General features: G+C 36.2%; 1 protein-coding gene across 5 annotated transcripts in view; it reads right to left on the bottom strand.

The window, feature by feature from the left end:
- Positions 1-14,454, bottom strand: part of RGS22 (regulator of G protein signaling 22) — a 136,844-nt gene that overhangs the window by 30,605 nt on the left and 91,785 nt on the right. For 4 of the 5 annotated variants that reach the window (XM_040260987.1, XM_040260990.1, XM_040260991.1 and 1 more), the window contains 6 exons: positions 13,987-14,181; positions 12,023-12,115; positions 10,074-10,246; positions 8,976-9,138; positions 3,541-3,699; positions 676-744 (listed from right to left, as the gene is read on the bottom strand). In XM_040260987.1, coding sequence (XP_040116921.1) covers positions 676-744; positions 3,541-3,699; positions 8,976-9,138; positions 10,074-10,246; positions 12,023-12,115; positions 13,987-14,181 — 852 coding nt within the window. The remainder of the gene's footprint in view (positions 1-675; positions 745-3,540; positions 3,700-8,975; positions 9,139-10,073; positions 10,247-12,022; positions 12,116-13,986; positions 14,182-14,454) is intronic. The other variant, XM_040260989.1, reaches the window with a different exon arrangement.

Genomic DNA, 14,454 nt, shown 5'->3' with positions numbered 1-14,454 from the left:
CAAACAAAAAATCCTAACTGATACATATACTCCTCTAATAGACTAACAGATTTTTATCTTTGCTAGACTGTAGAAGTTCACCTGGGTCCAGTCTGACATTTTATCAAGACCTACAGAAGGATGAATACAAATAAATTTGTAGGCTCCAAAAGAAGACTGTGTTTATCATTCTTGTTAAGAAGAAAAATAGGCAATTTCTAAGAAGGTATCATATTATAGTGGTTTAAATAATCACCAAAATGACAGTTATCTTAATTCTTTTAAAGTTAAAATATACTTCTAAATAAAGAGGATAATGTAAGATAATTTAAGTTACTGATTCTGCTGCATACTCCTCATTCTTTTTGTGTAATCTACTCCCAGTAATAAATAAACTATCACATGCTGGAAAAACAGCCTGTCTCAATAAATCCATCACAAGCAAAATAACTAAAAATATATGTTTAAAATCCAATCACACACTTCCAGAGTTGAGCAGGTCAAGGAAATCTTTAAGAAGAGGGCTCTAGTAGAATTACACTTTCCCAGAGAGTCCTTCAGCCAGTGAAGAATAGTGTCAGCATCTGCTGGCTTAGAAAGCATTATCTACAATGAAGATCTTTGTATAGGAAGGGGAAGAAAAATACTTTGACAGTTGGAACTTACAAAAGGAAGAATATAACAAATACTACTTGCCTTCCAGACTCCGACTTTCCTTTCACGCTTCTGTAGTAAAAGCTCTTCAGCTATGTCTTTTATCTGTACCTAGAAGCAAAACCAATGATTTTATCCAGTTATTCAGAATGTCCAGTGTTGAAACCACTTATTGATTCAACAGCTTTAAAAAATGCGGTAAAGGTCAGTGTGGGGGAATTCTCTTGGTCCAATGGTTAAGAATCCGCCTTTGAATGCAGGGGACATGGGTTTGATCCTTGGTTGGGGAACTAGGATCCCACATGCCATAGGGCAATTAACCCCGTATGCTACCGTAACTACTGAGCCCATACCACAACAAAAGATGCTGCATGTGAGGCAATCAAAAATAATTTTTTTAAAAGTCAGTGTGGATAAGAAAGAGAGCAGGAGAAAGAAGATTAAGACTTAGAAATGGAAGCCCTGCCCAGGTCTACTCAAATTCTCTAAAGTTTCCTCATCTTCAAAATGGAGATAATGATACCTGAGTGTACTGCCCCAAAGGTAGACAACTTTGAGTCACATGGAAACTGAAGCTGGAAAGATAATTAAGACTTCCCAGATTTTTGTGCTATTCTCCAGCCACAACTAATGGATAGCTGGTGAGAAGCTGGGGCTCTGTGATGACCGGGAAGGATGGGATGGCAGGAAGAGAGGGAGGCTAGGAAGGGAGGGCAGGTATGTATAATTCTGGCTGATTTGTGTTGTTGTATGGCAAAAACCAACACAACACTGTAAAAATTTTAATAGAAAGATTCATGTTGGACTCAAAAAAAAAAAAGCACAAAAGTTACTCAATATAGGGAGGGAACACAGTAGACATTTCTTGAGGTTATTGCCTGCTCACAATATTTTCCATTTGGGGGACCCACCCTTGCCAAGTTTGTGCTCAGTGACTCTGCTCAACAGCAGGTAGATCCAGGAGCTGGTCTAGAGAGACAGGGACTGGAATCACTGCTGCCGAGTCTCTTGGTAGCTACATGGTGGAGAAAAGATCTGAGAAGTCTTTTTGCTGAGTTCCCAGGGATGTCCTGGCCCTTGGCCAGCTTTAGAAATAAAGCTTGGGTGTCAACTCTTCCTCTGAGTATGTGAGATGCTCCAGCATAATTTTATTACAAATTCTTGATCTCCCTTCCCCTTTGTCTTTGCTTAAGGCTGCCAGAATCAGTGTATGCTGTTGGCCACCCAAAGAATTGCTAAGTCAGGAAGGAGCTGTAAATTAGAATAAATATTAATGTGGTAATCATAGTGAGAAAACATGGTAAACAAGATTAGTAAGCCAAATATCTTTTTACTTGGCTTTGGATAGACAATTAGTTTGTTGAAGAAAGGAAATGAGGAAATCTGAATTGTTCCAAAGCTTATTTCCATGAACCTTCTGCTTAAAACAAGTCAGGTCTTCTCCCCCATACTGTCAGTTCAGTTCAGTAGCTCAGCTGTGTCCAACTCTTTGCAACCCCATGAACCGCAGCACGCCAGGCCTCCTGGTCCATCACCAATTCCCGGCATCCACCCAAACCCATGTCCATTGAGTCAGTGATGCCATCCAGCCGTCTCATCCTCTGTCGTCCCCTTCTCCTGCCCTCAATCTTTCCCAGCATCAGGGTCTTTTCCAATGAGTCAACTCTTCGCATGAGGTAACCAAAGTATTGGAGTTTCAGATTCAACATCAGTGCTTCCAGTGAACACCCAGGACTGATCTCCTTTAGGATGGACTGGTTGGATCTCCTTGCAGTCCAAGGGACTCTCAAGAGTCTTCTCCAACACCACACTTTAAAAGCATCAATTCTTCGGTGCTCAGCTTTCTTTATAGTCCAACTCTCACATCCTTCCATGACCATGGGAAAAACCATAGCCTTGACTAGACTGTGAGGTCTATGTTTCCAGCTGTACTGTGTTTTCCATAACTTAAAGTGCTGAGAAGACTAAGGATCTTTCCAGATAAGTAAGACTCAAAGTGTTTGATAAATTAACTATGGAAGGCAGGTTTTTAACATCCTTCCTGGTCAATACTAATAACATGTGCTTTGCACACTAAACTCCAGAAGTACATGTTCTGTACTCGTTGTGTTCATTTTGTAAAGATCAGGTTTGCCTGTTTTTAGATGTGATAATGACATCTAAAATTATCAAAGCAATACCTGCTTCTTATAAAATACAAACTAAACAAAGTAAAGCAACAACAACAAAAACCCTACTTTACAAAGTAAAAATCTTTCTCACTCCCCATACCCATTCCCAGGAGGTAGATCCTTTTTTGATCTTTGCTCATAAACATAAATAGAGAGGAGAGAGAAATGCATAGACATATAGAGAGATATAAGCATATATAATGGGATTGGTCTGATCCTGCTTGTTTCACTCAATAAATAACATGTTTCATCATCAATATTTGTAGAAATCTCATTTTTATAATCTCATTTTATATGGAAATCTGCATAGTTTTCCACAGTATGAAATTATCATTATTCATTTGATTATTCCCATTCATATACACTTGCCTATTTATATGAAGACTCAATAATAATATAAAAAATAGTAACTATATTAAGACAATATGTGAGTGTTTGCTGTGTGCCAGGCACCATTCTAAGAAACTACACATATATCATTTCCTCTTCATAACAATCTTATGAAGCTATTACTCTTATTAACTCCATTTTTTTCCAAATGAGAAAACTAAGGTTTATAAAATGTAGTGTTGCACAATTTATATGTGGCAGTGTTGAAATTAAAACTCGAGATGTCTGGCTCTCAGCTGTTAACCACTATGCATAGGAGTACAATAGCTGAGTCAATAGGTATGCACATTTAATGTTTTGAGAGGTGCTGTCAATTGCTATCCCAAATTTATATTAACTTAGATACCTTTATCTTTTGACGTGCTGCAAACTGTTCACTTGCAAGAAACAATGGCAACCAAACATTTTCTAGTCTATTTAGGACATGCTTCTGAATTTCGATTAGAACGGCTGCATCAAGCTGCTCGTGGAGAATCTTTCCCCAGCCACCACTTAAATTCATTATCTAAGAAAGAAAAAATGAAACAAACTTCTGTATAAGCAAAGAAATACTAATGGTCATTGATTTATTCATTCACCCCAAAACCATATGCTGAGCCCATGATAGGTGCCAAAATTTTCATTTTCTATAAAATAGCTCCTGGCTTTATTGTGTATAGCAAAGACAGATAACTCCCCTATTATCAAACAGAGAATTGTGGTTTATGTGATGGTTGTTTTAGAGGTCTGATTTTGCTAATTTAGTCGTTTCAAAGGACACAGGGATTTGTACCCTGTGTGACAACTGCAAGGCCATTTTTTTCCTCTATGGCTTCAATTTCCTCAACTGTAAAGTAAGGCCATTAGTCTTTTAGTTTTCTAAGTTCTCTTCCAGGTCAAATATTCTATGGATCTCTGATTCTACTCAAATGGACTTCTTTGTGAAGGCATTTTCTTTAGTTTGAGAAAAATAAGGCATTACTTCATTAAGAGACAAACGACTCATGTGTACATCACCATAAACACTGGGTTGGAGACAGTGGAATGACGGTGGTGGTAGCAAGGTAGGGCTGTTCCAACAACTTCAGAGAAGAAAACAGAGATGACAGGAAGCAGAAAAAGACCAGGTTGCACAGATAATAGTCGCTGACTTGCATCAGTAGCCATTTTATAAGACACAATTTCTCTGTAGCCAAAATCGTCTTCTACAAAATTGCTGGTTTCAAAAATACCAATGGCCATAAAATTAATTAATTAAAAAATACTAATGGCCATTCCCTACTAGAAATCATTGTGGTTTTTACCTGTTTCTGTGTACATATCACTCAAAATTGGTGAGTTGTTTGCACAGAGGAAGAAAAATTGGACTCATTGGAAAAATTATCTCTTCTTAGCTCTCCTTTTATTAATAAGATTAAATCCTAAATATAATATTGTTTTATATAAAAACAAAAGAGAAACTCTACCATCTTTTAATAATATTTATCAAATAGTATAAACAATAATATGGTTTCTGTGTTAAAATAAGAAGAAAAGAGAATAAAAGACTACTTTGCTAATCAAACTGCAAACTGGCCACACAACTAAAATTAGAACTAGCATGGTCTATATAAAACAAAGTGATACAGGTATCCTTAAGTATAAAATAGGCAAATAAAATGGAAGACAAAGGTGAGGAAGAAGGGTCATTTGGAAAACTCTTCTGTAATAAGCCCAACCATTTGCTATGACAGCAATGGGTGACTTTTTCCATTGCATTTTTAATTCTCAGCAAGTTTTACTATGGAAGGTTCACACAGTAGCATCAGATACCATGAAACCTCATGCAATGCAGCACAAGCCAAATAGAAAACAAACACTTTCCATGTGTTTATTTCATACTTTTGCTTATTGAGATACTCCCAGCCACTTTTGCTAATACATCCCAGATTTGTATCTCAGGGAACCAAACACAAGACATTTTTCTTAAGGTTGCTTAATTCTACAATTTCTTTTCTCACTTACTCCCAAGAACTTTTGTTTATTTTCCCCTCAAAGATCTAGATTTTTAAACTTGGTATGTTCTACTTATGAATACCTCTGAATTTTTCCTTAATTTACTGAATTAATCTGAGATTCATTTTTTTTTCTTAACAAATGTATGCCATTATGGTTGTGATCCACACAGTCAAAGGCTTTGGCATAGTCAATAAAGCAGAAGTAGATCTTTTTCTGTAACTCTCTTGCTTTTTCTGTGATCCAGTGGATGTTGGCAATTTGATCTCTGGTTCCTCAGCCTTTTCTAAATCCAGCTTAAACGTTTGGAAGTTCACGGTTCACATACTGTTGAAACCTGGCTTAGAGAATTTTGAGTATTACTTTACTAGCGTGTGAGATGAGTGCAATTGGGCAGTAGTTTGAGCACTCTTTGGTTTTGCCTTTCTTTGGGATTGGAATGAAGACTGACCTTTTCCAGTCCTGTGGCCACTGCTGAGTTTTCCAAATTTGCTGACATATTGAGTGCAGCACTTTCACAGCATCATTTTTTAAGATTTGAAATAGCTCAACTGAAATGCCGTCACTCTCACACTAGCTTTGTTTGTAGTGATGCTTTCTAAGGCCCACTTGACTTCACATTCCAGGATGTCTGGCTCGAGGTGAGTGATCACACCATCATCATCTGGGTCATGAAGATCTTTTTTGTATAGTTCTTCTGTGTATTCTTGCCACCTCTTCTTAGTATCTTCTGCTTCTGTTAGGTCCATACCATTTCTGTCCTTTATTGTGCACATTTTTGCATGAAATATTCCCTTTGTATCTCTAATTTTCTTGAAGAGATCTCTAGTCTTTCCCATTCTGTTGTTTTCCTCTATTTCTTTGCATTGATCACTGAGGAAGGCTTTCTTATCTCTCCTTGCTATTCTTTGGAAGTCTGCATTCAAATGGGTTTATGTTTCCTTTTCTCCTTTGCCTTTAGCTTCTCTTCTTTTCACAGCTATTTGTAAGGCCTCCTCAGACAACCATTTTGCCTTTTGGCATTTTTTTTCTTGGGGATGGTCTTGATCCCTGCCTCCAGTACAGCGTCACAAACATCTGCCCATAGTTCTTTAGGTACTCTGTCTAACAGATCTAATCCCTTAAATCTATTTCTCACTTCTACTGTAAGGAATTTGATTTAGGTCATACCTGAATGGTCCACTGGTTTTCCCTACATTCTTCAATTTAAGTCTGAATTTGGTAATAAGGAGCTCATGATCTGAGCCACAGTCAGCTCCCAGTCTTGTTTTTGCTGACTGTATAGAGCTTCTCCATCTTTGGCTGCAAAGAATATAATCAATCTGATTTCGGTGTTGACCATCTGGTGATGTCCATGTGTAGAGTCTTCTCTTGTGTTGTTGGAAAAGGGTGTTTGCTATGACCAGTGTGTTCTCTTGGCAAAATTCTACTAGCCTTTGCCCTGCTTCATTCTGTACTCCAAGGCCAAATTTGCCTGTTACTACAGGTATTAACTTCCTACTTTTGCAATCCAGTCCCCTATAATGAAAAGGACATCTTTTTTGGGTGTTAGTTCTAGAAGATCTTGTAGGTCTTCATAGAACCATTCAACTTCAGCTTTTTCAGCATTACTGGTCGGGGCATAGACTTGGATTACTGTGATATTGAGTGGTTTGCCTTGGAAATGAATAGAGATCATTCTGTGGTTTTTGAGATTGCATCCAAGTACTGCATTTTGGACTCTTTTGACTGTGTGGATCACAACAAACTGTGGAAAATTCTGAAAGAGATGGGAATACCAGACCACCTGACCTGCCTCTTGAGAAATCTGTATGCAGGTAAAGAAGCAACAGTTAGAACTGGACATGGAACAACAGACTGGTTCCAAAGTGGGAAAGGAGTACATCAAGGCTGTATATCATTACCCTGCTTATTTAACTTATATGCAGAATACATCATGAGAAACCCTGGGCTGGATGAAGCACAGGCTGGAATCAAGATTGCCGGGAGAAATATCAATAACCTCAGATATGCAGATAACACCACCCTTATGGCAGAAAGCAAAGAAGAACTAAAGAGTCTCTTGATGAAAGTGAAAAGAGGAGAGTGAAATAATTGGCTTAAAACTCAACATTCAGAAAACTAAGATCATGGCATCTGGTCCCATCACTTCATGGCAAATAGATGGGGAAACAGTGGAAACAGTGGCTGACTTTATTTTTGGGGGCTCCAAAATCACTGCAGATGGTGACTGCAGCCATGAAATAAAAAGACGCTTGCTCCTTGGAAGAAAAGTTATGACCAATCTAGACAGCATGTTAAAAAGCAGAGACATTACTTTGCCAACAAAGGTCCGTCTAGTCAAAGCTATGGTTTTTCCAGTAGTGTATGGATGTAAGAGTTGGACTATAAAGAAAGCTGAGCACCAAAGAATTGATGCTTTTAATTGTGGTGTTGGAGAAGACTCTTGAGAGTCCCTTGGACTACAAGGAGATCCAACCAGTCAATCCTAAAGGGAATCAGTCCTGAATATTCATTGGAAGGGGCTACATGATGTGAATAACTGATTCACTCGAAAAGACCCTGATGCTGGGAAACATTGAAGGCATGAGGAAAAGGGGATGACAGAGGATGAGATTGTTGGATAGCATCACCGACTCAATGGACATAAGTTTGAGTAAACTTCAGGAGTTGGTAATAGACAGGGAAGCCTGGCGTACTACAGTCCATGGCATCACAAAGAGTCAGACACAACTGAGCGACTGAACTGAACTGATGCCATTATGATATAGGGCTTCCCTGATAGCTCAGTTGGTAAAGAATCCACCTGCAATGCAGGAGACCCTGGGTTATTCCTGGGTCAGGAAGATCCACTGGAGAAGGGATAAGCTACCCACTCCAGTATTCTTGGGCTTCCCTGGTGGCTCAGCTGGGAAAGAATCTGCCAGCAATATGGGAGACCTGTGTTGGATCCCTGGGAAGCCAGGATCTTAATTAATTATGAACAATGCATTATGGTATGCATTGTTTTAAACTATGAAAATAAAGAAATCAAATGCTATACATTTGATCTAGCAAACTTCTAGTACTAGCAAACTTCAAGTTAAATAAATTATAACACTTAATTTTATATTTCAAAGTCATTAAAATTGAGCCATATCTCATGTATCAATTACATGAACACTCAAATCCACTGCTGAATCCCAACCTAACATTTTTACTGTAAATAATGACACTGTACACTTATTAATAAGTTGTGATTAAGGCCTTATGATTTTGGCTCAACAAAATGGCAAATCTATGTTCCTGGTCAATAGAAATAGTTTCAGAAGACAATTCAATGGCAAACAGGATTTTTCAAAGATTGACTATGTTTCAAGCAATTTCAGTTAAGAGAAGAACAGAAAAGAGGGAGAGATGAGGCTTAACAGCTAATAATGGCTGTTTTTCTACCTACTGAAAGGTACAAGGACTTTGTTCACCTTGTTTACCATTTATCCTGGGCACCTAGAACAGTATCTGGCATATCACAGGCACCCATATTTGCTGAATGAATGGGTGAGTAGATGAACAATAGTTATTTTTATTCAATAAATCACCTTAATAAATAACAAAGTTTTAATAATATATAATACTTTAGTATTAAAGTATCTCCCACATTGCAGACATTGGTAGACTATTATGAATACCTAAAAAAAGATATCAGAAGTATCTAACTGATAAGTCATAAAAGCAAAAGAAAAAAGATGACTCTCAGGTTGTTAGCAAAAAGAAAGAAATTACTAGTTTTCATACTTAAAATGTAAAAATACGCTTCCATGTTAATACCTGGTCCTGTTGATACACAGAAGCTGGACTGTTGGGCCCAAAGAAATATTTTTTATTAAGGTATTTATTTTTAATATATATAGATTTTGCCTCCCTTTGCTTTCGATCTCTGTAAGTTATTCTTCGGAACTGTTCAATGTCTGTCCAGCACATAAGGTCCATGCTAAAATGAAAACAAAGTACAGCCCATCTTATTTCTTTCTTTCAATTCTGTTAAACACCAAACAAGTAGTTGATCTGACAGAACTTAGAAAGTGCTGTGTTGAGTAGTTAACACAACTGATTAGACCATGGAACTAATGCGTACAATACTGTGTCCTGTCCTGGCTGAATATATATATGAATACAAGGAATACTGGGATCAGGAAAGAACCTACCGCCATACTGGTAGGGTCTCAGAGTTCTTCCATGAATGATGGACTAGTATTACCAATTTCAAAGATGGAAAAATTCCCACCTACCGCATGTCTATTTGGTAACATGTTAAATTTAGAATAATTATCATCACAAAAAAGGGAAACTATATATGTGAAATTTGGCTCCCAGGTCTAGCCAGTTTTTTTTAACTTGGGAGAAAATTATTGGAGAAAAATATGATGAATACTTCACTTTATATTAGATAAATGTGTCATAAGGTACCAAGATTCTATGCAGAACTACAATACTTCATTTGAGTATTAACTAACAAAAGCCACAAAACAGTAGTCATTTTAATAGCTTAATGAAATACAAAAGAGAAGCTTCTCAGAACTAGTAATCAGAGCACTTGTCTAGAAAAACACAAAAGAAAGAAACGTCAGAATAGGGAAAAATGAAACATACTGGTGTTTTAATTTAGCCAACGCTAAAAGTATCAACAAATATTGTTTGACCATTCAAAATAACATTCTGGAGGCTGCTATTATCAAAATGCAATTCCCAACAAAAAGTTAACCATATAGGTTTCAGATAACTATGCTCATTAATTTTTACTGAAATGGGTAAAACCAAGCATCAAATCATTTTTATCATATGTTGAATCAAAACAAGCAGCTTAAAAAATAAGTAGCTTAGAAAATTGTTTTAAGCGAGAAATTACAAAATGGTTATGTTTCTCACCTTGAAGAATGAGCCTCAAGAAACTGACGGAAATGTTCAAACTCCAGTTTGTTGTTAAGCAGTTCATTAAAATTAAAATGCCTGTATTCTTCAGGAACCATATTCCAGTATTCTGTTTTTTTAGAGACATGAGGAAGTGGTGAAATACCAGTTCCAATTTCACAAGTAGTGTCCTAGTGAAATAATACTTTTCATAAAAATCTCTTAAATACAACAAATTACTTTCCAAAGTTAAAGATAAACCAATAAAAATTAATTATCACGCCAATGGCATTTATCAATTCAATGGTAGAACTGGGTAAAGAATCTAGAATGTGATTCTAACACACCAAATTCTGTTCTGGTCCTTTCTATTCTATTCCCTTCTTTTCAGGAACATTAGTAAACATTTAGTATACACTTGCTTATAAAATATTAATCTTACTATTTTTGTTGGTATAGAAGTAGTATGTCTTTCGTAATAAAAAGAAAACAAAAAGCATACACAGTACTACATTCGGAGATCACCACCACAAACATTTTTATGTGTATCCATTTGGTCTTCTTTTTACACATAAAATAATTTATTAAATACGGAAATAGGACTATACAACTATGTGTGGTTTTGTAACATGGTTCTTTTTCTTAATAATAGATCACAAATATAAAACATTATTCTATCTATAAAATTTTTTAAGTTATAGAGTAATACAAGATACTTTAGATGTAATCACCCTCATAGAACAGTCAATTGTAAGGTATTTTTAAGACCTCTGATGCTTCATGAACAGTTTATAAGCCCTTCATGGCAAAAAGCTAGAGAGGCTTATTCTTTAGAAATCCTTCCTATGTAACTCACTGAATAATTAATTCACCTTCCAACTTGTTTTTGAAAAACATCAGACCATGAGATAAACTCCTATATTTAAAATTTTTTGATAGGTAGAAGTATTATGAATAATATCATAAGTTAAAAAAATTAAAGATATAACTTTATAATATACTATCCTTATGAATTTTTATGTATCCTTTCCAGATATTAATTAGTAGAATTTCAAATAAAGAATTTCTGTATTTATAAGGTAAAATCATGAATACACTTAAAAAATAACTACTGTCTGTGTAAAAGTTTAAAAGAATAAAGATTTCGGATAGGTATAAAGTAGAAAGTAAAAAATCATCTGAAACCTTGTCACTCAGAGCTAACTATCTTTAACATTTTGATGAACATTTTTCCAGATAGCTCTCTTTGCATATATGTATACAAGTAGAAATGCATGTATAATTTTATATGAATAGGATTACATCATACCAGTGTTTGTTCCCCACATATTTATGTAATAACATGTCCTCGGCATTTTCCATGTCAATAAATATGAATCTAAACGGTCATTTACATAGATACACACATTTAATCTTAAATCCTTATAGATCTATCGTGGCTTACTTAGATACTCACAAATTTGTAAATTTATATATCAAAATAACACCTGACTACCATAGTCAATCCTATGATCTTTTTATTGACTCCGTTAAAGCCTTTCCATTTTTCTTTCTTGTTTTGCTTATTGCTGTCACACAACACTTCCTTTTCTGTTTGGAAAACTCAAGTTAATTCTTTTTGTGACTTGACAAGTAGAGTTGCTGCCATACAGAAAATAGCCAGTAACATCCAAAGGAATATAACGTGGCTTGAAGACTCTAAGACAAATGAGTATCTTGGCTCCCTACACGACTTCATCTGCTTTCTTTTTCTGGCTTTGTTGTTAAATAACGTGTCAATAAAATGTTACACCTGTCATACATAGCATGTTAGGCAAAGCAGCAGCAGAAAATGGAACTGCCTGCCCCCTACTTTATCATATATGATCTCCTCAATAAATGATCCCTATTCCCACATACCACCAATACATGCAGTGAGAATCCTCTCCAGGTTAAATGTTTGTTTTTCTAAGTAGAGAGTTTCTTACCTCAGCTTTCTTGAAAACGGTCTCTTTATGCAAAGCCTGTAGCTTTCTCAAGTATGTGGAATCTAGCTGTCGAGTTTCTTCCACCAGCTCCACCTATAATAAAACAATAATAAAGCTTGTAACATCAAAAGAATGTGCATTATAAAAAAGTGGGGAAAGAATGCACAATTTGCCAATAACAGTGGGCTAAAAAACAAATACACTTGCCAATAAAGTAAGTTAGTTTGGAGGCAAAAGCAGGAAGACCTACACAATGAAAAACATTAGTTACAGCAAAGTCAGACTACAAACGTACAAGATAAAACAAAAGCTGCATACATTTCTGTGTAATGATATAACGCCACCAAAGACCATTCCTCCTTTCTGGATACCCCGTGGGAAATGACAGACAATGCAAACACATTGGGTGGGTCACATTCCCAGCTTCTATTCATTATAATGGGATAATAATCGTGAAAATCGGAGAAGGCAATGGCAACACACTCCATCCTGCCTGGAAAATCTCATGGACGGAGAAGCCTGGTAGGCTGCAGTCCATGGGGCCGCTAAGAGTCGGGACATGACTGAGCGACTTCACATGAAGATAGGCAATCCACAGTAGAACAAAAAAATGATGGGACTCTACTCAATCATGATTAAACCTCACAGCAGGACTCAGCCTTCAGTCTGTGTACTGCACTGCTTTATACAGTCAGGAGAACAAGATCATTTTCCATTTCTCTACTGCCGGCAAGAATCAGTTTGGCTGACGGAGAACTTCCTGTATTTAATATTTAATTTTGGTTAAATCTCCTCGCTCATTCTTTTTCGGAAGGGTCCGCATAATCCAGTCAGTCGAACTTTTACAGAGGTCCTTTGGGCTGAATTTAAGAAGCTTGTAGAATTAAGAGAAATTTACTTTTCCTTTAAAAAAAAGAGCATATAATTTGTCCCAGGCATTTCATAAGAATCATGGCTAATGCCAAAACTTCTTGGTATTAGGGAAGTTAGCTATAATTCTAAATTACTTTTGTCATCGTGGGACCATATCTCAAATTCATTTTGCTCTATACCATATACTGTATTTAAATCATGACTGGAGAGAATTTTTCAAAAGTTTCATATGATATCCCAATATTCCTAGTGTAAAGTATGCATTTCTGTGGTAGAAAGGATGTGAATGTCAATTTTTCAGGACAAAAAGAAATCAGGAATGAAATTTTCATTATTTTGGTCAATGAATTTAATAAGCCATCATGTTGTATTGGTTATAATTCAATAAGGTAAGGGTACATGCAGTTAACTTAACATTAAAAATACCCACAAATGGCTTTCGTTTGTGATTCAAATTAAACAATTTAAAGAAATTTCTTCCACCCATCAATAAGAATAGTGAAAATATTCAAGCACCTAGACTTAAAATCAGCTCTTTTGGAATGAAAAAAGGTGTGTTGGCACTTTTCTCAAATCAAGCAGTCTGACCTGATGAACATCTGAGAGTGCTTTAAGTCACAGAATGTGTTTTCCACAATACATATGGAATGTTTACATTTTCCATGGGTATAGTACTTACTGTAACTCATCCAGAATAAAAATACACAGGCTCCTTCCATTAATCAAAATTATTTAAAGCCGCTGCTGAGACATGGCAAGAAATGACAAAACTAGTATATTATAATGGCACATTTTACTGGTTCACAAGAATCCAAAACTCAGATTTTTCTCTGCTGACATATTTGTAGACAGAATTAAAAATGACATCAATTTTTGTCTTTTGTTAGGAGACAACAGGGAAATGGGGAAAAACTAAGTTAATCAGTGCTTTCCCTGCCCTAAATTTGTGTCTGCCCAAATCTTAACTCTGAGTTCCTGGCCCATGTGAGACCTTTCTCAGCTTTTCTCTCCTGCAGATTAGCAATGTTGCCTGTCATCAGTTTTGCAGTAAACCTGAGTGGTTTACACACAGCTGATCGGTGCCACTATACCTTTCCATAAGCAACTTGGTCTGATTTTATCATCTTTGTCCAAGGCTCAAGAAGGAGGAGGAGGATATATTCTTCTGCTGCATCAAAAAGGTCTTCAAATGGTGGTTGTATTTTCATATAAATTTCTCTTTTCTTTTCCTGTTGAAGTCCAATGTCAAGAGTGGCTGAAGGAGCAATGTATGTAGCAAAAAGATACTAAGGGAGAAGGGGGAGAAAGAAGAGAATATCGGAAGAAACCATATGGTTAGTAGATTCTTCAGCAAGGGCATTTTACAAAAGGTAAGAGAAAGCAAACTAGCTCAAGTAATTTCTTTCTTGAAAAGATGTGTAAAACTACTTAAGACAAAGCAAAGACTTTGCTTTACATTTTCTTTTCCTATTTCTTTGTTGGCAACTAGTCAGCCAGTCAGTGGATCTTGTATAAGAGTACATGACTTGAATATTCCATTTTTTTCTTCAGGTTACTAC

The sequence above is a fragment of the Oryx dammah genome, unplaced genomic scaffold, assembly GCF_014754425.2.
Source record: "Oryx dammah isolate SB20612 unplaced genomic scaffold, SCBI_Odam_1.1 HiC_scaffold_19, whole genome shotgun sequence".
NCBI lineage: Eukaryota > Metazoa > Chordata > Mammalia > Artiodactyla > Bovidae > Oryx > Oryx dammah.
The sequence above is the reverse complement of the archived record's forward strand: the minus strand, read 5'-3'. Positions and strand labels throughout refer to the sequence as shown.